The sequence below is a fragment of the Ambystoma mexicanum genome, chromosome 6q (genome assembly GCF_040938575.1).
Source record: "Ambystoma mexicanum isolate Mex_15411 chromosome 6q, UKY_AmexF1_1, whole genome shotgun sequence".
Taxonomy (NCBI): domain Eukaryota; kingdom Metazoa; phylum Chordata; class Amphibia; order Caudata; family Ambystomatidae; genus Ambystoma; species Ambystoma mexicanum.
The window spans coordinates 728,924,996-728,951,018 of NC_090937.1; the positions used below are offsets into that span (position 1 = coordinate 728,924,996).

General features: G+C 47.0%; 1 protein-coding gene across 2 annotated transcripts in view; it reads right to left on the bottom strand.

Annotated features, from left to right (window-relative positions):
- The window catches only part of PRMT9 (protein arginine methyltransferase 9), a 1,177,496-nt gene that overhangs the window by 1,083,515 nt on the left and 67,958 nt on the right, over window positions 1–26,023 (bottom strand). For both annotated transcript variants that reach the window (XM_069631249.1, XM_069631248.1), the window contains exon 2: window positions 12,494–12,642. In XM_069631249.1, coding sequence (XP_069487350.1) covers window positions 12,494–12,642 — 149 coding nt within the window. The remainder of the gene's footprint in view (window positions 1–12,493; window positions 12,643–26,023) is intronic.

A 26,023-nucleotide genomic window follows, 5' to 3' on the forward strand; every position in this document is an offset into this window, starting at 1 on the left:
AGCTGCAGTTGCGCGTCTCTGCAGCTTTCAGGGGCTGAGTTCCGGGAATTATTCTGTGGCGGGACAGTGGCGATTTATCCACTCCTGGTGAAGGGATCAGGCTAGTTCCACTGCAGCGAGTCTGCAGGCACAGCAGTAAGGCACCCACAAAGTTTGTCACCACAGCTGGGCAACAAAGTGACTGTGTGTGCTCGGGTTCAGGCATACTCTCCTAATTCCAGACCTATGAAGGCTAGGTGTACGGAACTCGGCAGGAGAGTGCCTTATACCCAGAGTTTACAGTGTCCAAAGGCTCAAGTCGAAACTCGAGGTGGCGGGTGTTCCAGGGCAAAGGTCCCGTACAAGCTGGTCAGTTCACTGGGCAGTGCAGGAACACCTCTGAAAGGCTTGCTTACTGGTTAAGCAGGAGGTGCTGAGAATAGTTGGTCCCACTATTTCAACGGGTCGAAGCGCTCTTGCAGGCCTTCTAGGTTCGATCAGAAACAGGGGGTCAGACGGGACAACAGCGGGCTCAGGGTGCCAAACCTTCCAGCGGATCACCAGCGGTTCCGCGGATCTGCTTCTTCAGTTCAGGATACTTGGCTCCTTTACTTCAGTGTGAACTCAGAAGATCGACCTGAAATGGCTGTAAGATGCCTTCTCTTATCCAAAATCTCTTTTGTGCGAAAACGAAGAGAAACCAATAGGAGAACTGCTCACATACAGCCATCCCAGACATGAACCAATCACAGACCACGGTGGTCCCAGTCATCCCAGCACACCAGACCTCCTGGCACCCAGGATGTGTATTAGAACTAGACACCTACTGCCCACATCCTGGAGGCACACACACAATGCATGCAGAAGCCTGAGAAAGCTTCGGTTTGCGCGTGGGTCTGCATGACCAAATAAGGAAGTTCACAGGTCTGCTCGACCTGGGGAAGGCAAAGGGACAAGATGGCCAATGGACAGAACAAAGTTACCTGGGGGCATGGCCATTTTAGGCACTGACCACTGTCCTGGGCCAAACATGGTAAACGCGGGTTGGACCATAGAAAAGAGTTGAAAATACATAGAAAGTAACAGCTGCCACCAGCTCTGTCCAGGGCACACTTGTACATTCACCAAAAATCCTTCAAAGGTGTCTAGGGCCTTAAAAATGAAAAAGGGACCCCAGTGCACTGCACTGTACTGTAAGGTACATTGTGCACTGATAAAATGTTACTAAGAAATAGCAACAAAGTGAACGACTAAGGGAAACAAAGTCTCCCAGTACTGACAGTGAAGGGCATGTCCGTTTCCCTATAACAAAATGAGCAAAAGCACAGCGGAGTACAGCAGAAGGCTGGGCAGCACTGGCAAAAGTCAGGCTAGGATGGTCAGACAACAGCAAAAAGTTGGGGGGGGTTCACAATTGGAGGGGAAAATTACCCATAAATGGAAATATTTCCTAACAACGCCACCTCATCATCTGAAGTCAATCATCTGAAGTCAGAGTCCTGGGGTGAAAAGCAGAATTAACACTCCATTCATTACAGTGTTTCATCAGCCAGGAGTGAGGAAGTATCTTGCACAGACAGCATCTCTGTACCTCGGGCTGACCACTTGAGCCCCATGTTCAAGGCTAGAGGTAAAACAGCGTCAGCAGGCCTGAAATCCCTCCCGAAGCGCCCGGAGGGCAGTTTAGCAAAATTGTGGGCCCAGGAGGCTACAGCACAGATGGAAGAAGGCCAGGACAAGGATGACACACAGAGACAGGGGGAAGAGGACCTTGAGGAATCAAATATGCCGGTCCACAGGGAACATGCAACAATGGTTCAAAGAGTTCCAGGACCAATTTATGTCCTCTTTTCAAACCCAATTTACCCAATTGAAGGCAGAGATGAAGCAACCTATTCAGGACATAAAGGCTGATATTGTGAAGCTTGAGGAGCTTGAGGAGAGAGTGGATACAACTGAGCGAGCCCAATAGGAGCTGTTGGAAGATGCAAACAAGTCAGAGGAGGTTCTAGAACAGGACGCCAGACTAACTCACAACTTAGGACTATAGCGTGAGGACCTGGAGAACAGGTCCAGGTGATTGAACATTGGGATTAGGAACCTGGCAGAATCGGTGGAAGATAAGGACTTGAAAATACAGTGCACCAAGTGAGGGAGACAGCTTAATCAACTTTGATCGCATATATAGAGTGGGCCCACAACGAACTGAACCGGGGCGAGGCCGACAGACGTACTGAGGGCAGTAACCTTTTATGCACCAAAAAAGAGGATACTTATGACAGCGCGAATATCAGGTCCAACAACGATCAATGGGCAAGACAATCAGTTATTTCAGGATTTGGCGCAAAGTACTTTGAAGAAAAGGAGGGCGATGGGCCCAGTGGTCCGATTCCTGCGCAGAAGCAAGTAAGAAATAAGTGGGTATTCCCGTTTGGTCTACTCTTCACATGGGACGACCAACAGCATATGGTAACGTGTGACAAGGGAATGCAAATATTGAACCTTCAGGAGGATACCAAGGACGATGGCGACGTAAGCTGTGGGGATGGAAAACGGTGACGATGAATTCCAGACCAAGCGGGGAAGAAGAGACCTTAATCATTTGGGGCTCTGTGATTGGTAGGATGCTGAAGAAGTGTAGAAAACTCAAATGAGCGGACTGAATAAACAGAGGTCCTCTTTTTTGATAGGGGCTCGTGGGGGAGGACTGAATGTCAGGAAAGAGACAAGGAGGGGTCCTACCGAGCTACCTCAAGATGTAAGCACTGGAGGTGACATAACTATGTAACAACTTTAATGTGCTTATAGCCACATCTTTATCAACAAATGTAAGAAGATGGGGAGAAAGGTGGTTCCAAAAAATATATTCTTATTTTATTTAGTGATTACTCATACGTTAAAACAAGACCAACAAGTCACGTTTGCAAATTTAGACAACATAAAACAAAATTAATAGGAAGACAATTCATTTAACACTTTTTTGTCCTAGTGTTCACTCCTTGAATACATTGAATTTCAAGTGATGTTAGTAACACATGGGTGACTTTGCAAGGTGCAGTTCATATCCGACTATTTGCAGGGTCCCCATATACATTGTGTCGACATGAGTGAATCGGTTTCCAGCCTTCTTCGTAGACACACAAACAGACTATTAGTTATTCTTGGGTTTTTGAGCCGATTGTGCAAGGCTTTCTTCAGGACACATCAACCCCGTATCTTACGGAGTGTACCAGTGTTATTGCAAAATTATCTCCACATATCTATAAAAAACCAGAGACATACATATAAATATTAAGTTGGCCAACCACTCCATTTTTTCTAATATTCATCTTAAGCCATGGGTGAAACAATGCTGTCAACCTCTCATTTTATTTGCGTGCACATCGTATACATTCATTACTATGACTGTACTTTGCTTCTTTACAGTCAGATCGATACATACTCAGTTACAATCGATTACATTTTATGCTATCTTTCAAGACTCTTGTTATTTTAGCCCCATTTGTGGACTTCTATTCATGCTGCATTAGTGCCAGATGAAGAGACCAGGGCAGAAATACGCTACTCCAATTTCAAAGATATCATCCACAATCATTAAGGGAGAATCTACCCTTTGGTCAGTTTCTCTGGATCAGGCGTAACTATACTGACAAAAGGAGATTTTAAACATCAGGGCATGGCATTAAAAGAAAATCTGAAGGCAAGAGGGTATCCCTCCCACATTGTGAGAAGAGCATATAAAAAGGCAGCCAATATCACAAGAACAGAGTGCCTCTCGAAAAAAACAAAAACCATGTTAGATAAAATAACATGTGTCTCGTCTTTTACCCCGATAATTAATGACTTAAGGAAGGTAATCCTAAAAAATTGGAAAATAATCAACACTGAGGATTTCCATATTCCCCCACCTCGTTTTGCTTTTAAACGGTTGACCAATCTCAGAGACAAACTGGTCCATACCTATCCTACCATCAAGAGTAATGATCAGACCCAATCGACACTATGGCATCCACCGCCGGTCATAGGGCATTTTAAATGTGGCAATTGCACCATGTGCAAATTTACGCAAAATTTAAAATCCATTGAGCTAAAAGGGAGAAACTGGAATCTGAACACGTTCACCAATTGTGCCACCAAGTGGGTGGCCTACTGTATCAAATGCCCCTGTGGACTTATATACATTGGCAAAACAAAAAGATCGGTCCGCACTAGAATTGGCGAACATCGCCGCTGCATAAAAAAATGGTACCCCCAATAAACCATTAGTTGAACATTACAAGAAGGCGAACCATTCTCATGATGAAATTTTCTGGTGCGTTATACAAAAAGTCGACCACCACCCACGTGGTGGCGAAACAGACAAAAAACTGCGTAGAACAAAATGGATCTTTAATCTGGATTCAGTAAAACATGGACTAAATCTATACATAGAGTGGGGTCTGTTCATACGCAAATAATTTATGACTGTGATTATCCTGCCTGAAACATTATATCTAATGTGACTTTCCACACCATTGATCTGATACTGCGATTTTTGGGGGCCATGTACATTGTCAATTAAACAGAGCGAAGCCAGCATTTGTCCGGCTGCGCTACGGCCTGCAATACGTAGGTGATATACTTCCAAAATGGCCAACAAGAAAGTGTGGCCATTTCCCTGCCACGGACTAGTCCTGTGTCTGGCTGCATCACGTGACCCAGCTATACAGCATGTAGCATGATCACGTGACAAAAATCAGGTCGGAGTCTCGGTCGGAATCTTACTGGCACCCGCGTTCGCCAGTTCCACCGGATGCACTCGGGGATCTCGCCCCTAAAAGTAAGTGTCCTGCCGGCATACGTTTGCCCGTTTCATCTCATACTTGAGAATAATACTAATGTTGTTCAACACCCCGTAATGTCGTTTATTAGGTGTACAATACACCCTAGCCATTCATCGTAACTCTACCTATGACATGGCGAGTGAAAAAAGCAAAGAAACCACCTCGTCCTGTGCCGAATTCCGTCCCTGCTGTGAGACGTGGAGTTTTGCCAAGCTCACTAGACAAAGTAAGCTATGTGTAAGTAGACACATGCTTTTCTGTTTTGCTTGTAAATCAGCGGTTTGAGTCCGATCTTGCTTGACATATGCGTTTCCCTCAGTAGGTGTTCGCGCATAATGACCCACCCCAACATATCCTGTCGCTGAATGCTAGAGACTAACCCATCTAAATAACTGTGCGGGACCACGAAAGGTAGGCGCAGTCACATGCGTTCTTTTGAGATGCCAACCAATAACTATTGACAAATAAGTAATTGAGTCCTTTGTCCCTGGTGGTTTTTTTTCCACAGTTGTGTACTAACACGATAAGCAGCCCGTCTGTGACAAGCATTTCACTTTACGATTGATCGTGTCGGTCTTCTGTGAATGATAAGAGCCATATAGGTAGGCTTTTTTGACTCCACTTTTTACAATATGGTTTGACGGAGTTAAATAAAGTCACATTAATGTCTCCCTTGTTGTCTGTCCCTCCCTCCTCCCCCCCTCTCATTCCTCTCTCTCCCCTTCCGTCACCTTTCCTGCCCTCTTCATCTGGCACTAATGCAGCATGAATAGAAGTCCACAAATGGGGCTAAAATAACAAGAGTCTTGAAAGATAGCATAAAATTGAATCGATTGTAACTGAGTATATATCGATCTGACTGTAAAGAAGCACAGTACAGTCATAGTAATTAAAGTATACGATGTGCACGCAAATAAAATGAGATGTTGACAGCATTGTTTCACCCATGGCTTAAGATAAATATTAGAAAAAATGGAGTGGTTGGCGAACTTAATATTTATATGTATGTCTCTGGTTTTTTATAGATATGTGGAGATAATTTTGCAATAACACTGGTACACACCGTAAGATACGGGGTTGATGTGTCCTGAAGAAAGCCTTGCACAATCGGCTCAAAAACCCAAGAATAACTAATAGTCTATTTGTGTGTCTACGAAGAAGGCTGGAAACAGATTCACTCATGTCGACACAATGTATATGGGGACCCTGCAAATAGTCGGATATGAACTGCACCTTGCAAAGTCACCCATGTGTTACTAACATCACTTGAAATTCAATGTATTCAAGGAGTGAACACTAGGACAAAAAAGTGTTAAATGAATTGTCTTCCTATTAATTTTGTTTTATGTTGTCTAAATTTGCAAACGTGACCTGTTGGTCTTGTTTTAACGTACGAGTAATCACTAAATAAAATAAGAATATATTTTTTGGAACCACCTTTCTCCCCATCTTCTTACATTTGTTGATAAAGATGTGGCTATAAGCACATTAAAGTTGTTACATAGTTCTGTCACCTCCAGTGATTACATCTTGAGGTAGCTCGATGGGACCCCTCCTTGTCTCTTTTTGGATGCTGAAGAAGGTATAAGGTTATAGGGGAGGAGGGTCAGTGGGAAAAGAGTAGGAACAGAGATTTGGGGTGCTTCCCCCGGACAATTGCTTGAATTGAGCCGCAGGTTGATAGGAGGAGCAGCTGGTGGGGACGCAGTGAGAAGTCGTCTCTGGAATCCTTAGTGGGGTTTAGGATTCCCTGTAAGGTGCCTTGGGTTAGGTTGAGAGCCAAGAGCGAGGGGCATTACGCCCTAGGAATTTTGGCTCTCCTCAGGGAAGGGGGGGGGGGAGAAGGACGGTGAAGGTAAGAAGGAGGAATACGGGAACAAGACAGGAAATGGTGGGAGGAAATGGGGAGAGGTTGGGGAGTGGGGAACTGCTGGAGAGGGAGATTTGGGAAAGGCGCAGAGGCCTGGACAGGGGCAAAGGAACCACTATTGAGTCCAGATGATATGACTAGGTTGACTATTTTGACATATAATGTAAGGAGTATGAATAGCCCTGTTAAGAAAAGAAAGCTGGAGACATTCTGGTTTCTCCACCTGCAAGATCTAGTGATGTTTCAAGAAACCCTCATAAGGATAAGGGATAAAATGAAGCTGGAAATAAGGGAATATGGTCAGCTTTACCAGGCGAATGCATTGCGAAAAATGGCGGGGGTATTCATAGCTATAAGAGATGGTCTGACAGTTCAGGTACAAGATTCTCAGGTAGATCCAGAAGGGAGATTTCTCCTCCTTAATGTGTGCCTAGATGCTTGCCCCTACACACTAGCGATAATGTATGCCCCCAATGTGGGCCAAGATGGTTTCTTGAGGAATATACTATCGCACCTGGAGGGGTCGCAAAGGGGGAAGTATTATTGACAGGGGATTTCAATAGGGCTTGGGTGCCCCAGGAAGATAGACGCTCACGAGCGGCCCACCATATAAAAGCTGCCTCGAAAGGAGTCAATCACGACATTGGCGCTACATGACACATGGAGGGTAACAAAAGGGCCAAATGAGGGGGCGGGGGGTGTTCACATATTATTCATATGTTCACTCCTCATTGTCGAGGATAGACTATATCTGGGTCTTCACGCGCATAGTAGGCAGAATAAAAAAGCTTGAGCTGGGGACCATTGAATTATCAGATCATGCCCCATTGAAGTTACCTATTGCAGTGGAAGGGAAAGCAGGTGGGCTATGTAGATTTCCAACAGAATTATTGCAGGACCCTCTGGTGGTGGATTCGATAAAGGAGAAGATTGACTCCTACTTTGTAGAAAATGAGACCCCAGGAATGGCGGTGGCATCAATTTGGGATGCCTTTAAAGCAGTGTTACCGGGGCACCTTATAGCAATAAAAGCTGTCTGGGATAAGCAAAAACGCCAGTTGGAAAGGGAACTGGAGACCCAGGTGCGGGACATCTTGCAGGAATTAGAGACAGTCCAAATAGGAGGGTTCAGAGATCCCCGAGACATGCACAGGGCCAGTTGGACCTGTTGCGTACAAAAAGCGTGGTAAGAGCCCTATCGTTTACAAAACAAAGATTCTATATGGGTGCAAATAAACTGGACAGGCTGTTGGCTAGACAGTTGAAGAACAAGACCCTTTCCCGTACCATTCTGAAAATGAAGGATAAGGAAGGAGGAACAATCACGACTACAGAGTCGATTGTGGCAGTATTTGAAGATTTCTATGCAAAACATTATGCCTCAGAGGGACCCGAGGATGACAGGCAAAGAGCATACTTAGATACTGTCCCATTTACAAACATTTCACCTTTAGAGAGGGAAGGCCTTGATGGGAATATACAGGAAAGCGAAGTGTTGGAGGTGATTAAAGATCTTCCCGCTAACAAAGCTCCAGGGCCAGATGGTTATACGGTGTACATTTATAAAAGAAACATGTCAGGGCACTCTGGTGCCATGGCTTACAAAGCTTTATGATTCCTTTAAACACAGGGAATCTCACAGGCTCCATCAACGAGCCCAAGGTGGTGGTAATTCCAAAGGAGTGGAAAGATCTGACCCTTCCGGGCTCCTACAGACCTATTGCGCCGATTCATTTAGATGCTAAGATATACACAAAAGTTCTGGGGAATAGGCTCTTCCATCTTTTGCCTAAACTAATAAGCCCTGATCAGGCCGGTTTTATACTGTTAAGGAAAACACACAAAAATGTGCGTAGAGTTTGTCATTTAATATAAAAAACAGAAACAACAACGGCCAGCACTCCTCCGTGCCTCGGATGCTGAGAAGGACAGGGTCGAATGGACCTTCCTGTTCCATACTTGGAATAATGTGGTTTGGGTCGAAATTCCTTAGAAGGGTACAAGCCAATTAACAGACTCCCTCTATTCGGCAAGCGATAAATTGATGTTTAAATTAATTACCATATGACAGGGTTCCCATTACTATATGCCATATACTTAGAGCCCTTGCTAATTAGACTTTGTTCTCTGGAGGGTATTCAAGGGATTGAGATGGCAGGGGAAAATCACAAAGTGATCGCCTTTGCAGACGACATGTTGATGGCACTGTCAGACCCAGAGAAGTTGATCCCGATGTCAGAGATTTGAAGAGTTTGAGGTTCATAGCAGGGTTAAAAATGAACATGCAGAAGTTAGAAATCTTAAAACTTAGCTGCCACTCGGACACCATGGACCCGGTCAAGGGCTCCACTCAGCTAAGGGAAGCGATCTCGGGAGTCACTTATCTAGGGGTGGTACTAGCTAAGACTATGGGGGTATATACGAAGACAACTACCCCCCTCTCCTGTGGAAAATACAATTAGGTCTACAAAGGTGTAGCCCCTTATCGATCACGTGGTTGGGGAGGATCACAGTTGTAAAAATTGTGGTTTTACCTAAAGTTTTATATTACTTTCAAGCACTCCCCATCCCAGTCCCAAAGAACTTTTCTAGGTGCCTTAATAAAATGGTGTCCTCTTACATATGGCACTATATGATAAAGGGATCAGGGTGACTAAACCACACACATCCATCAAGTTGTCCAAACCAAAAGAGGAAGCTCTTGGTGAGATTGTTGGCAAACACCCATGTTTTGCCCCAATATTTATTGATGCATACACCTAATCTTAACAATTGAATTGGTATGGTAGGACACACGTTAATAACAGACTTCGTACATAATAAATGAACTTATTGGTCTAGTTCAATTAGCTGTATTAGAATACAAGAAAAACATGTATTGTCCCTTATAAAACAAGTTAAGCATACAGCAAAGAATTGTATGACACTCTGAACTCCACCAGCTTCTCTGTCCTGATGAAGGCCTACCACATGTCAGCCTCACTAAAGAGTGCATAACTGGCCGAAACACAGTAGTGTCGACTTCCCATTTGTATATATAATGTGTACTGTTTACACTGTCAATTGAGCAGTTTTTTCCTGTATTTCACATATATGTCATTCGTTCATCACACCCTTTGGTTTGTAAGGGACAATACATGTTTTTCTTGCATTCTGGTCCAGCTAATTGAACTGGAGCAGTAAGTTCATGTATTATGTACAAAGTCTATGTTATTAACGTGTGTCCTACCCTACTAATTAAATTGTTTTTTATGCATCAATAGATATTGGGCCAAAACATAGGTGTTTGCCAACAATCTCACCAAGAGCAATATTCTCTTTTGGCCTGGACAATTTGATGGATGTGTTTGGTTTTTAGTCACCCTGATCCCTTTATCATTTAGTTCTAAGCCCACCTGGGCAGATCGGGGCAGAGCCAGGAGCCCTTTCTTACTCTCTTACATACGGCAGAAAAATAATCTCCCCGGGTGGCCATGAATATTTTGACGACATCCAGAAATGGGGTGGGTTGGGGCTTCCCCATTTCCAGACGTACTATTAAGCCGCGCAGCTTAGAATAACGAGGGAATGGTTTTCGGGTGACATACAAATAAACTTGGGTGAGAAAAGACAGGGCTGTAGCTGGTACTCCCCTATTAGGTCTGCTGAGGATGAAGAAAGAGAATAGACCCCTGAATCTAGGGAGAAGTATGATAGTGGGTCTGGCGGCGAAGGTATGGGATAAGGCTGTCACTAGAGGCATGCTGTCAACCTCCCCTTCCCCATTCATGCAGTTGTTTCTGAATTCTCAATTTCCACCGGGAATGGAATGGGAAGCATTTAGTGCCTGGAAAGAGGCAGGATGTCTGAAGCTGAGAGACATGTTCCAAGGGCAGAAAATAAGGACATTTGAATCATGTAAATCAACCCTGGGCTTCACTGGATCCGACAGGCTCCGATATCACTACCTGTATCACTGGTTGTCAGATCCGACCCTTATGGCGGCAGCAACGTGCCAGTTAACAACCTTTGAACTCTACATTACAACCCACTCGAAAAAGTGTGCATCAGCTATTTATAGATTCCTCAATGAGCGCCCGGCGCCGACAAATTGCCTATATCAAAAGAAGTGGGAGAGTACACTGGGCACTAGCATAGGGGGAGAAACTTGGGAGAATATACCGTAATTAATGCACTGGATTCAGGTACGGTAAACGTGGAATAAAATGATGTACCAAAGGCACTACACCCCAGCCAGGCTTCATACAATATACCCCTCGACTCAACCGAACTGCTGGAGGGGCTGTCATTCTAACAGAGATTGGAGGCATATTTGGTGGGGTTGTCAGGTCCTCCACCGTTCAGGAAGGAGTTAAAAAAAAAAAAGCACATGAAGGGCATGTTTGCAGGGGTGGATATCTCGGATGGGAAGGTGGAGCTTTGTGGCCTCTGGGTCCAAAGATGCAAGGGGCTTACTAAGAGTCAACTGAGGGGCTTAATGATACTCCTGGGAAGGGCGTGGTTGACGATTGCCAATTCTGCGCTAAGTAGTCAGCCTTCTTCCGATTCAGACTGGTTGCGCAAGGTATGGCATTTTGGGGCGTTCTAGTGGGCAACCTGTACAGATCAAGGGGATCAGGAGTTTTTCAGACAAGATTGGGACAATGTACTGTCATTTCTACAAGTTAACTATATGAAACAGTGGTATCTGCACAACTTGAGACTTTTGGACCCATTTTTAACAGGTTGGTGACTTATGGAAGATACTTAGTCAGAAGTGTTTCTCTCTGGCGGGGGAAGAGAGGGAGGGGGCGGGTTGGGAGGAGGATTGTTTTTTGTTTGAAAATCAATTTAAAAAAAATAATAAATAAAAAAGGTTAAACGTTAAGGAGGAAGTGTATCCCCTGCCAGATAATTATGAGGACATCGACCAAGCAGTTAAGGAGTATAAACTGGAGACAAACTTCTGTCCTGCAATAGTGTCAACATTTTTATTATGGATTATAAATGCCCCATCAAAGTCTATGGTAACTCAAGCATTTCCAATTATACAGGTGCCTGGGTTTGATACTGAGAACCCGACTCACCAGGTTCATGTTCCTTGGAACCAAATGGAATTACTGAATTTTACAAACGGCGGGAATACAAACAAGTATTTTCCCACAACAGTTCTGTATGACCTGACACAGTCGCAGCATGCTATTTCCTGCTATTGACTCTCAGCTCTCGATAACCTTGTTGGCCTCGAGAGAGATGCACCAGCCCTTTCCAACGCCAAGTATTACTGTTCTGAATAAGATGGAGAAATTGAGAAATATGCAAATTAGTTGGTATTGCCCTGCTCCTGGCCAGGAAGTAAATTGCTCTCTCTCTTTGATGAGAGTTCTATCCTGTACACCACATTCTAGCTTAAAGGACTAGTTATGATGCAGTGGAAATCGAGACGGATCATCAATGTAGCACTACAAGTATCAATCCACAAGGACTATATACAATATGAAAACTAATGCTGATAAAATTCACAATTGATCCACTGTACACAAATATTGGATACACACAGAAGCCAGCTTTGAAAATTGAATTATGGAAGGGTTGCAAATGATTTTATACAGTTAAATATATGTACGGTACACAGATTAATTGATTTTGTGGTAAATTATTTATTTTATATCTTAATTCCAATAAAAAAGTTTAAGGAGTTCCCACATATAAAAGTTTGAGGATGTAAACTAAAAGTCCCAGAACAATGTAAAGATAGTGAAAACAAGTTAGAAAAGTAAGATATTACATTGATACTTTTTTACTACAAAACAGACACACACACAAACACCACTTTACCAACCTGAACAGATGTTCGCCCATGCTGTTGCAAATCACTTCATCTCTAGGAAAAAGCTCAAGGGCCTGTTCGTAACAATCAAATAAATCTTGTATCCGTTCCAGGTCATTAAGCTCTTCTGCCCATTTTAAAAGTGTGAACTGAAAGGTTTCCTGAAGACAAAAATAAAATAGACTGAAATAGCTGCATGTTAATAATAAAGATTATAATTGTATACTATGCTAAATGGTTTCATGTGAAATAGGTAGATTCAATGCTTTATTACAGAGATAGCAGATAGGTTGACCAGCTGATGGAAAAGTGAAAACGCTGTTGCTGCACAACAAACACAGAATAAGTCAAACAAAATCAGAAAAAAAGACAGAGGGTTGGGATATATTTTAACTTAAGAATAGTAAATATTTAACTTGCGCCAACAGTGTCGGATTCAAATTCGGCATATGATCCACAAGGCGTTACAGAGAGCAGCTGGCAAGACGGGCATGATTTAGGGAAGCGCTTAAGTTAAGTTAACGCACTACCTGAACTCTAACTTGTGTAAAAAAGGGAATACATCACACATTTCCAAAAGGACACCCTCGAACATCACTAGGCCTCGAATAATGAGCACAAGCAAAGTTGCCAAATTAGTCAAAAATAAATTGGAAGCTTTATACGTTGAAGTGAAATATTTGTAAAACCTCCAAGACTACAACTGTGGTGCTGCCCTTTTTGGAGTGACGTTGCACTCCGCCGCGTGCCCTATAAATAAAAGGGGCATTCCCGGCCGCAGGATTGCGACAGGGGAGCCCGAGCAAGACGCATGTCTCCGTTTGAGTACTTGGAATGGAGGGGGCCCGGGGCTCACAGAACAACGCAGTGGGGGCCAGGGTTTCCCCCACAACAGTGGCGACGAGGCCGGAGACATGCCCGGACCCGGTGGTGATCTTGGCAATTCATTTTTATACCGACCGAGGGATGGATCTCTCGTTCTACGCTTGGGGGAGGGGTAGACCACGCAGAGGCGGCCATTTTGTCCCTCATACACGGATGCTTCACAGAGCTCCGGTGGGGCATGCGAGTGCCATCCAGGCACAATTAATTTTTGGACGCATGGATAGCGGACCGCTATCCCTACATGGACATACCTGAAATTTGCTAATTTTTGTAATTTTGAGGTGTATTTCACCGAGTGAAGTGGAGGCACTGGGGGTTGGGGGGGAGACTAGCTATTCTGGAACTCCTACCCTAGGCCTCAATGGCTCAATTTCTGGACACTCCTCAATGCTGGACAATCTGGCGACTGGCCACTGGACCACTGCTACTGCTGGAAGCTGGTGAGTGCTTGTGTGCACTGGTGGGAAGTTTTGAAGATCAAGGGTGCCTGGAGGCATGTGATCCTGGTGTGGAAGGTGGAAGATCAAGCTGGCTGTGTGAAGAAGAATCAAGCTGGATGAGTTGCAGCCCCTGTGCAATACTGAAGGGGTGCTTGTGCGCTCTGACCCATGAGTGACCCAGCAAACCAGGACGGGGCACAGGCTGTCCCACAACAGCAAGGAGCAACCCCACCTCCAGCAATGGCCCAGATGAGGGCCCCGGCGGCTCTCCCACCCATATCAGAGTTTGACGTGTCTGCCCCCCATCGAGCCTGAGGCCTAGGTGGAGGCGATGGATTGATCGCCTTGACATGTACTTTCGTGCAACGATGGAAACCAGCGATGACAGCAAGCTGGCCACGTTACTGTATGGCGCTGGACCGGCTGTACACAAGATCTTTACTCCCTCCAGCCCACAGACACCACCTATGCCGCAGCAAAGACAGCCCTGCACAACTACTTCCTTCCACTGGCTAATGCAGACTACGAGAGGTTTGTCATACTATCCACTAAACAGAAAGAAGACGAGACCCTCGACACATTTCATGGTCGTCTCAGGAGACTCTCTGTGGCATGTGCATTGGACAACGCCGATGACATGATCTGAAATCAGCTCATCCAAGGGTGCTCCTCAGGCAAGTTGAGGAGACATGTGCTGAGAGAACCAGGGATCACCCTTCCTCGCATTTTGGAGCTGGGCCGCTGCCAGGAGATTTCTGAGGTACGTGCTTCAAGGATGGAGGCGGGGTCCTGCGCAGCCAAGTCAGAAGCGGTCTGTGCTGTGGGTCGTGGCGGCAGGGGTGCCCGGAGACCGTCTGGCAACTTCGGTGATAGGGGCGGGAGGCCAGGAGAAGCATGCCAGAAGTGCTGGTACGACCTGCCCCACCCCAGTGAGTGCCCAGCTGCAGGGAGGCCATGCGGACGGTGTGGCCTGATGGACCATTTCGCAAGGGTGAGCAGAGCGTCCATGCTGGTGTTGGTACCGAGAAGCCCAGTGGGATCTGGGTTTTTCAGACAGTCCCGCCCTCCAAATGTGGCCCAGGTAGCACAAGGGGAGGAAGGTGCCCAACCCGATGAGGAGGAGGAGGAAGAGGAAAACATCATCTTTGTGTCAAGCATTGACGCCCTCCAGTCCAAGGGCCGAAGACAGCCGAGGTGCATCGTGGCAGTCAATGACTCTCCTGTATCGGTGCTGGTGGACACGGGGGCCTCAGTCAACATTATGGCCCATCAGCATTATGATGCCATGCCCTTTCCCCCAGACTATCAACCCCGAAAGCTTGCATTTTCACATTTGGGGGCTCACATCCTATTCCCCTGGATGGTGCATTTATGGCTCAGGTAGGGCATGGAAGCTCCAAGATCAAAGCACGTTTTTATGTAACGCCCGTCAGTACCAACACTTTAATGAGCTGTGCGGCGGCCGAAGCCCTCGGACTGGTGAGCTTTGCGTACTCCATATATGTGGAGGACATACAAACACTGCTGGAGAAGTATGCAGGCCTGTTCCAAGGGATTGGTCGCATGGCTGGGGATCCAGTGAGACTGCACATCGATGAGTCGGTGCAGCCAATTGACCTCAAACACTGCATCTGAAGGAATTGGTGGACAAAGAACTGGACAACCTGGTAAACCTTGTCATCATCGAGGAGGTGGAAGGTCCAACGACCTGGGAGACCGCAATTGTGGTTGCCAGGAAACCCAAGCAACCCGATGTCGGTAAGAATCTGTGTGGCCATGAGGCTTCCCAACAAGGCTATCAGGAGGGAACGCCATCTCACACCTACTATTGACGACATCATTGCAGAGCTGCAGGGAGCTTGCTTCTTTTCGAAGCTCGATCTCAGGGCGGGATACCATCAAGTCCTCCTGCATGCAGAGTCGAGATATATCCCGACTTTCACAACCCACCGGGGTCTACACCGGTACAAGCGACTCAGCTTCGGGGTCTCCTCCGCGGCTGAGCTATTTCAAAACATTATCAGAGGGGCGCTGGCAGACCTAGAGGGTGTTCTGAACATCGGTGATGACATCCTGGTGTTCGCCAGGTCAGAAGTCGACCATCTGCAGAGACTGGCGAAAATCGAGAGGCTTTAATCATTGGGCCTAACACTCCACCATGAAAAATGTGAGTTCCTGAGGCTGAACAGAGTTCTTTGGATTCATGTTCAATGAGGGAGGAGTGTCTCCAGACCCCAGGAAAGTAAAGGACATCAAGGAAGCGAAACCCCCAGAAAATGTGTCAGACGTGAGAAGCTTCCTGGGTATGGTCACCTGCTGTGGCCGGTTTATCAAAAATCTGGCATCCAGGTCGGAGCCGCTACCGGCCCCCACTAAGAAAGACGGCGTGGCAGTGGGGACCGTTGGAACAGGCGGCGTTCGAGGACATTAAGAGCGCCCTCAATGAGGAAGACACAATGGCCTTCTTCGACCCTGCCCTGCAGTCGGAGATTGTTGTCGACGCCAGCCTGTTTGGCCTCGGAGCAGTTCCAACGCAAGTGGGGCAAGACTCCTGCGTCCGCCCCGTGGCTTATGCCAGCAAGGCTCTGTCCGACACGGAGCAGCAGTATTCTCAGAGCGAGAAGCGCTGGCCATCCTCTGGGGGTGCAGGCATTTTTGGCTATACATCCTGGGAAGGCCGGTGACAGACCACAAGCCCCTACTGCCGATCCTGGCAGGCTCGTCCTCAAAACCACCAGCGAGGATTGAGAGATGGATGTTGGCCCTGCTGGAATACGGGGTCTCGATGGTGTATCGGCCTGGTGCAAACAATGCAGCCGACTACCTCTCTCCCCATCCGGGAAGTCGCCAGGACGGAGAAGCTGATGGCTGTGCGGAAGAGGCCAGTGATCATATACAACTGGTGGTTGAAGCGGCCACCCCGAATGCCCTACCACTCAAAGAACTGGAAGCGGCGGCTGCAAACGACAAGTGCTTCTGCAGCCTCAGAGCGGCACTGCAGCAAGGGTCGTGGAAGAGTGTCCTGGAGTCGCTGGCTGGGCGCACACAGGAAGCAAAGGTGGTGGTCGAGCAGCGTGGAGAGTGCGCGAGGAGCTGTCGTTTTCGGAGAAGGGTCTGTTGTTGAGAGGTGATTGGATCATGGTCCTGCAGGCCAAAGTACAGGAGGTGATCGGCCTGGCACACCAAGGCCATCAAGGGGCTGCAAAGACCAAATCCCAGCTACGCCTAAAGGTGTGGTTCCCCAAACCTGAGAAACTGGTGGATGACTATGTCGCCTCATGTGTGTGGTGTCAGGCAACGTCGCCGGCCCAGAGAGAGCCTGCCATTGAAGCCATGCCACGCGGCACTTGTCCACGGCGACTTTGGGTCCACGTCGCAGGGGACGCACTTCCTGGTGGTAGTAGGAGTACTCCAGATACCCAGAGGTGGAGTTCATCCAGTCGGTGGCTTTCGAGCAGGTGGTGGTGGCGGTGGCGGTGGAAAAGGTATTTGCGGCTCATAGTCTCCTCACAGTACTCTGCTCTGACAATGGGGCTCCATTTCAAGGAGAACGGTTTGCTGCCCTGTTGAAAGGCTATGATGTACATCATAGGAAGGTCACACCCCTGTGGCCGAGGGCCAATGGAGAGGCTGAAAGGATGTTGCGCACGTTAAACAAAGTCTTTCGGATTGCGCAAGGTCAAGGACAGTGTTTGGAGAGGGCCCTCTACCAATTCTTGCGGGTATATCGAACAACCCCGTACACCTCAACGGGAGTGGCCCCGGCCGAAGACCTCTTCAAGTGGTGCCCGAGAGGTCTGCTGCCGGACGTGAGGGAAAAGGAGCCGGCGGTCATCGACACTAAACAAGTGGAGATGGAGCCGCAACTGCGGACTGAGCAAGAGAATGAAAGGAGGGGTCTCCATCCTCAACAACTCGTGCCCGGGGATGAAGTACTAATAAGAAACAGGCACCCCCACGGGAAACTGTCGGTAACCTATGAACCAGAGCCGCTGGACGTGATAGCAGTCAAGGGGTCCATGGTGACTGCGTCGGACGGCCGAGCCTCGGTCACAAGGAACGTTAGTTTCTTCAAGAAACCGGGTGAGCCCAGGACCAAGGCTCCCGTGGACCAGGACATTGCGGACATACTTGACGAGGGCAGGGGTGCGGAGCCCCTCGGACATACTTGATGAGGGCGGGGGTGCAGAGCCCCTCCCTCTATCCCCTGTGAGGATGCCAGCTGATGGCATGATACCCACTCCCGAGGCGAGCAGGAGGTACCCCTGAGGACAGGGACAAGCAAACCTGCTTGTTTCAGTGACTTTGTCTTGGACTCATAATGGAGTCCGACCCGGAGGGACCTGCACAGCGGCGAAGGGGGGTGGCTGTGAATAAAGGGGCTCATTGGGGATCTAGTTGTTTGGCTTAAGGGTGTTAGTGTGTTGTAGATGTTAATCGTAGTCATGCTGTGGGTTGTGTTATTATTTGTTGTCCTCATGAAAAAGGAGGAGGAGTCTGATGTTGCCCCTTTAAGGGACAAGCACGCGGCGGAGTGGCGTTGCACTCCGCTGTGTGCCCTATAAATAAAAGGGGCGTCCCTGTCAACGACATTGTGACAGGGGAGCCAGAGCCTGACACATGTCTCCGTGTGAGTGCTTGGAACAGAGGGGGCCCGGGGCTCACGGAACAACGCAGTGGGGGCCAGGGATTCCCCCACAACAACAACTGTTAAGTCGTTAAGGCAAACTACCATAATCTGCAAGTGAAAACCCGTGTTCTTCTATATTTAACTTTTGATTTTGCAGTTATAATAATGTATGACCCAGGTCTTGCAAGAAATTAGTTAAGGTAAACTCGCTACAGTACATTGTGTTAGGATCTATAAGAGGATATGTAAGATGTAAAAATAATTATTTTCATTTAATCACTCTCCAAAGAAACATTTGCAACATGAGCCCGTTCTATAGCTAAACGACTTATTTTCATTTAGTAGGAGATAGATCTAAGTGAATGCTTATATTCCGAATTAATCACTAATGCGAGAATAAATCAAGAAAAGTTCTATTTCAAAGATAAAATGTGTTTTTACTTACCAAACAGCATCCCAGTTCACAAGGAGAACTAATTGTTTACCCCATGAAAAATAAATTTCACTCCCACATTACAAAAGGTTGGGAGTAAAATATAACTACCTCAAGAACTTCTTGGGAGCCATGAATGTGATCTTTGGCCAACATGATATCCCTGATTGCTTGTATTCATAGGCGATTGGAGGGGGCGGGGTGGGGCATCAGTACAGCAGTTGATCATTGCAATCCATACAGCAATGGATCAATGCAATCCAGCCTTGGCTATTCGCCACTAATGTATTCCATCGGCAAAGGGTTTAATTTAATTGGTTATTTATAACGCACTTAATACCCACAGGTTTCTAAGCGTGGACCCGGGGGTCGAACCTGTGTTGCTCTATGTTGCCTTGCTTCCCAGGCGAGCACGCTGCCCCTGAGCTATCTTCCCGAGACAAGGGTTGCAGTCAGCAGGGAGCTGCAGGAGCACAACGCAGCTTGTAATCTTGGGCAAACAGTTGGTCAGACAGCCCATGCTGCAGATGGGGCCCCAGATACCCCTACAATCTCCTGTGGCCCAAGGGTTACCTAAGGGCAGTTTAGTACATATGGACAAACAAAACAGGCTTGGATAGTTAGCGAGCATCCAATTAGCCCCTGCTCTCTGTCCATCCCTCAAATTGGTACTCAGAGCCCCTTAGCTGTTTTGTCACTGGTAAATACAGGCAACATTTCAGAAGCTGCACATGCCCCCAAAGAGTGTGAGGAAGTGCAATGAGCATAGTGGGCTGCCCCTACGGCCCTGAAGCTGCATCCCCTCCTTTCGGAGAGGCCAGAAGCTGATGGGCCTGACAGGGTGGGGGTCGGCCTCTTGGCATAAAAGGGGGGCTTCAAATTTCCCAGCTGCCATGAGGTACATCTTTTTTGCACAGCGGTCGAAACAGTTCCTGGTTACTATTGCAATTCATGGGAGAGATTTTGGAGGCAAGAGTGGAGTGGTAGGCTGGGCATGTTAGGTGCCAACCACGCTTGTGCCGTTTGTGGATTGCTCGTATGGTTCCTCCATGGCCGTAATCATCCAGTTGTTCTGCATCCATCATCATTTAGGCATGCTCTAACAATGGCCCATTCGTGAAGTGAGGTAGCATGGATGCAGGTGACTAGGGTTCTAATCTCGCCTGTGGGTCGAGTTCTTATTCTGCCTGTGGCACATTTTATTTACATTGATCTGCTCACATATTTTGGAAGCAGGACCAGACTGGTAGGGTAGGACACTTTAGGCGACAACCCCTTGAATGGGCCCTTCATGGGTTGCAAGAGAAGTTCCTCCATGGCTGCGATTGGCCAGCAGTATTGTGTCTGGCTCGTGGGCAAATGGGCCAGACACACAGCTTCTGGGGCACCCAGCAGGGACCAACACAGCCACAATCACGCGCCCGCACCAGAGGCAGGGAACCCTGCTCTGACCCACAGGTCTGTGGCCACACAGCTGGGGGCTTCCCTGGGATCACCCAGACTCCACACACTGGCTCCATGGACTCAAGACAGGCAGTGATCACGCAGCATCCACACAATGGTAGACACTGACACCAGTTACCGCGCAGGGTGTCGCTGCTCTGTTGCACGTGCTGGCTGAGGCTACTTTTATTAAGAGCCAGTCATGACAGAGTCATGATATACATTCCTAAAAGTGCAACACACCATAAGCAGCATGGAATCCTTTGAGATTTTGGCATGCATCAGCCGTAGCACATGGCGAGTACAGTGTGAAACATTTGATGCCGGTGTGTGGGGTTCTACTCCCATGCCTAAAAACCTACATGTATCTGCTTCTATTTCTCGTGTATGTGAGTATTGGGCGTCTTTCTAGGAGGAGAGGACTACTCATTTTGCCAAATACATCCCGTGAGGTATGCCTTGCAATGCACATGGTTGGGAGCACGAGGAGCACAAGTGTGACAAACGTTAAGTATGGTGCCTTTGATGCTAGCGAGCAAGGCTTTACTCCAATCAGCAGTGCATGAGGAAAAGCTTCTGTTTTTTCAAGGGTGCTGTGATGAATCCTGCAGAGTCCTCACAGAACCCAAGCCTAAAGTCTCTTCCCTTCTGGCCAGGGGAAGGCAGCCGCTTCCTGACCCGAACCCCTGGTAGTGGTATCATGAGAGAGGATCACATGGGAGGATATGGCTGTCAGGGTCAAGTGATGACTCCCTTGTGGGGGGGGGCGCAGTATTCATCCTTTTAGGAGGATGAAAGCTCAATACTCCCCAAATACCTGATGCCCTGCTGTTATTGTACAAGTCCTTCCTATGACGCAGTCCAAAGAACCTGCTGTGATCTAATCACGAGTAAAATTAATTACATCTGATATCCCTGATTTGTCATGATTCCATTTTGGGTATGTAGAGGAGTAGACATGTACGTCACTGATAGACTCTGCCCCCTCACCTCCGTCATACTCGAACAACAAAAGAGCACTATGTGTGACACCAGGTATTATTCAAATAAAGACAACTGCATCGAATGTACCCTCAAGCTGAAAGGGTAGTGGGAGATTTGAAGGAACCATTAAGCTTTGAAGAACTGTAAATAAAATCTGACAGCTGCACAGTGACATCATGAAGGAAAGAGACAAGGACGCACTGAAACGATATGCAAATACTTAAGGAATAAAGATGTAACTGAAGTAACAAGAGAAACATGTAATCGAATACGAAGAAATCATGAGCACCAAAGAAATAAGTTAGAAAAGATTGAGTGAATGTACCAAAATGCAGAAACGTAAGGTAGATGAGACATATAGAAGCTTGCTGCAGAAGATAATTTAACGTGATTAAAGAGGCCATGAGAAAAAGATGGACATCAGACTTGTGTTGGACACAATCAAGCTAGTTCAGAGACAGACCAGGGATGCAGAGTCAGGAGAAGCTGGAAAAACAGTCTATTGGCCTGGGATCAAGGACGCCACATCAAGGAATAGTTGCAAGGTACAACATTTCTCTTATATTAAGCAAAGGAGAAAACATCTGCAAGTGTCAAGTACTGGACAGTCAAGGATGCAGAAAGCTTATGTGAGGTACAGCAAGCAAGTTCCAGAGGCCAAGAGGAGTAATGACACCCAGTCTAATTGAATTAAATAGCACTAAATAAAAGGTTGAAATAGACGGAATCGTAGTCTCCTCACACGTGATTCAGATGTCAAAAACAAGGGCTATTCATTAATCCCCAGAAGAAGAAAATGGCATACATACACTCCCTTGGAAAGTCCCAGAGCAGCGAACAGGCTGCAAGGTCAACTACAAAGAAGAAGCCTTGGCTTGGGGCCGGCCCAATGAGAGATGATGGACATATTTGACAAGTGAGTAGTAGTCCGACGTTGTTCCCTGCCCCAGAGTTTCATTTCGCTTACGTGCTGCTAAACGTGCCGAAAGTCCAAGGTTGGGAGAGAATGCCAACCAATCATAGGGGTCTATGTAGCAACATGCTGTACAATGTTGCAGAGACCAATCTGCTGCTGTTATTCTGCTATAATCTGGTGGTTCAAAGCGTGCCTACCAGATAAGGGGCATCCAGTAACATTTCTAATACTTATATATGTACATCGGTTCCCTAAACCAATCCCTGCCTACAATAGGTTTTTAAGTTTACCACGTAGGAGGACGTCATAGCTGATGCACATTGAGGTTTAAAGCCTTTGTATAATCGAAACTAAAGTGTGAGTGCGTGAACTGCAATTCGTTGTTCGCCAGATTGCCCTACTTCATTGAGCTGATAATAAAGTAGTACTTTGCCATATTCTTTGGGTCTGTCTGGTTATTTGGGTCGGAGATCATTATTGGGAATTCCATTGAGTACATAAGACGCTCCAAAGTGCTACCGCACAGGAAAGGGTCCTCACACCAATGGTAAATCACAAACCTCTTCTATAACATTCACTAAGCCTCATTACAAGTTCAGCGTCAACCCGTTACTCATAACACTGCTACCAACACCTGATATCCCAGTGCCACTAGGACATTACAAGTCCCGGCGGCCTGGGATGTCAGGCGGCAGAAAGTTTAAGTCCCCATTCCCCTGCAGCCCGCACCGGCCCCTGCAAGGATACTTCTAGTCTGGTGTTACGGAACAGGTGCCGGTAAACCGATACAGCACCCTTATTTCCGGACCGCCAGGCCTAGAATGAGGCCCACTGACTCACAATTCTCAGTTCACCAAATACTTACAACCAGTTAAATGTCAAAGGATCGTCACCATGGACTACAAGGCCCATAATGCATGTGGTACTGGAACGAGGAAGAGGGACTCAGACAATGAAGAACAAAGGTTCCATTGAGTATAATGAGCGGTCTAGTTGTAGCATGAGGCACTGGAGCAGGATATTTAAATCCCACAATTAGTTGCACCAGAAGGAAGGTGTTGTAAGGAACCCATGGTGGAAACAGTAAAGACAGACAAAAGTATCACAGTTCAAGGGTGTTTATTAAACTGTATAAATGGGTGATCAAAATGCCTAATCTAAACCTAAATCTAAGATGGAAGCAAGGTACATCCATTAAATAATAATAAGGCAGTCCTAGTGGCGTCTTGTCAAATAAAAAGGGCCTATACAAAAAAAATATATAATAATAATATTGCCAATCTTTACCGCTAAGTTACAAAAATAGTGTGGGATAATGTTCACCAGAAAAGAAAGAAGTGTTCATAAAATGATAGGTCAGGATGGTATAACTGGGGTCTCCCTTCCCCACATTTTTAGCACGGGACAAGGCGGCATTCCTGAGCACAGCACACAACTGGGCTTCCCCAGCACGAGGTTACAGTTCTCTTCAACGATATCAGGACCTTCTGTGGCCAAGTCTCTTTCATACAAAGTCTCTTGCCACCGAGGGCCTGATGTGTCAAAAATATCAAAAACAAACATTCCTTTCCGTAATCTTTTACGTTGGGTGATGACTTCACCCCTGGACCCCCCTCAATCGGTCTCTGATTGTTTTGACAATGTTAGCCTCCCTCTGTCGGGTTCACTACGGCCTTTCACTCTTTATATTTTCATGAGTCGCGATGTCTTTATACAATCATTGACGGTGGACATCACTCAGACGGGTTCACTCTTGTCAACACAATGTTCACAGGTTTTTATGCTTCACCCCAACCTGCAGGCATCTCTCAGCCGGGTTTCACATTTGCCAGATACACCATTCACTTTTCTTTATCACAATGCAGGATTCATTTCCCTGAGCTTTGCTCTTGGTAACGTGTCAAAGACTTTCGATTGTACAAGGGGTTTTACGCGACCGTTGTAGGACCACTTTGACCACTTTGACCTCTTACGTCGGGCTCTCCTAAGGCCTCCTGGTATCTGAAGTTTCAACAAAAGGGGACCAAGCAGCTGGTCTTTACCTGGGTTATCTTAAAAGTTCATTAACACACAAGTTCTTTGTTCACATGTTCTTTCAATTCATATCATATCATGTTGCCATTTGCAACCTTCGCTCAACACAGTCCGGTTTACTATTGTCTCCCACGACTCACCGGCTGTGTTGAACTTCTTGGCGTTTCTTGTCTCTAGAGTTAAGGACGGTACCACGGTACTAAGCGCGTCTCCCAGCCTTGGTTATCAGTGCAGAGGGCCCCGTGCACCGTTGACATCTGTTACACCACACGCCAGATGTAATTCTTGGTCTTATGATTCCTTTCACGGAGGCTGCACGGGTCTGGGTCGAAAAGGGCAAGGACACTACCCTCCTTGCCGTCCTTTCAGGTCTTGCCACCATTCTCCTCTGTTTGCGCTGTCGTCTTGGAATAGATGCTTCGTCATACGTTTGGCCTTGCTCAAAGTGTGCTCTTGTGCTACGCCTTTTATCCTTGTGGGTAAGCGGAAATGAACGTCAGGTATTAGTAGTTATTGTCAATTAACTGACTCTGCCTGACCCTTGTGTTGGGACAGGTCAGGTAAACGGCTCTGGTGTTAGTCTGTGGTTTTTCACAATGTAACAAAGTGTTTGTGTCGGTAAGGGGATTTGGGGTAGAGCTTCTAAATATCCTACGGGGTAGGATGGGGGAAAAGGTGTTATAAGGAAGGGTGTACCGCCTCTCACCTGTCGGTGTCCCACTTCCACTCCCCGATGATACCCCATCCAGGTGATCCTCCGTCACTGGTCCACCCCCAGGAACTGGATCCAATAGCGATGGCCGTGTCCTGGCTATCTGATGACTGATTCCTGGGAACTAGCGGGTGAGACACCTTCAGGTTTCGGATAGTGTGGAAGCAGTAGCAGAGGCAGTCTAAACCACAGAGATTGCCAGTTCATGCAGCAGGAAGCCACGTTGTGACCGGTGGGGGAAGGAGCCCAGTCGCATGGGAATCAAACTCCCAGTGCGACACAAACCGCTCTGGTGCAGAAGCAGAAGCAAAGTCCCCATGGAGCTGTGAGAGCTCCAGCAAAGAGCCGTGCAGACTGCTACGCGTAAGCGGGAGCTGGCAGCAGAAGCAGCGGAGACGCCACAAAAGACCGGTGAGTTGGCCCAATATAAAAACGTGACTCGGGCGGTAGAAGGGGGGTGCTCCCAACAGGACATTGGGTGATGCCCAATAGATTTGAATACCGAACATATAAAGTGAAAAGGCAGCAAGGACGCAGTTCCCCTTTCAAGGGACACCTACCTGAGGAAACCTGTATCCGGCATTCCCACCAGCCAAAATTTTTTGAAGGATAAGTGAAGAGGCAAAATGGTCTCACTTCGAGGACACCAACGAGAAAACACCAGAACCGACACCATATACTGAGCGACCACAAGTACTATCGTGCAGTGCAGGGGATATATTCCCGCCTTATTATGCAAGCAGATTAAGGTGACTGCCAGGACGGAGACGAATGGGCGAGACTAGCCCCACCTGGAAAACAAGAAGTGTAGTTGGGTATGATCATGGACCATGGTTAACACAATTCCTGTTATTTGGGAAAGGGGGAGGACAACCACAATTTATACTGTGGCCACAAATGGACAGGGATAATTTGAAATGTAAATTGCCTAGTTTGACTTCAGGTGCGGAAAAATGGATTTATGAATTAGAGAGAATGACATCAGGAAGGATGTTAGCAATAGGTGACATAAAAGGCCTACGGGCAGCCATTCTAGGGGAGAGGGCTGAAGACATTTGGAGATGA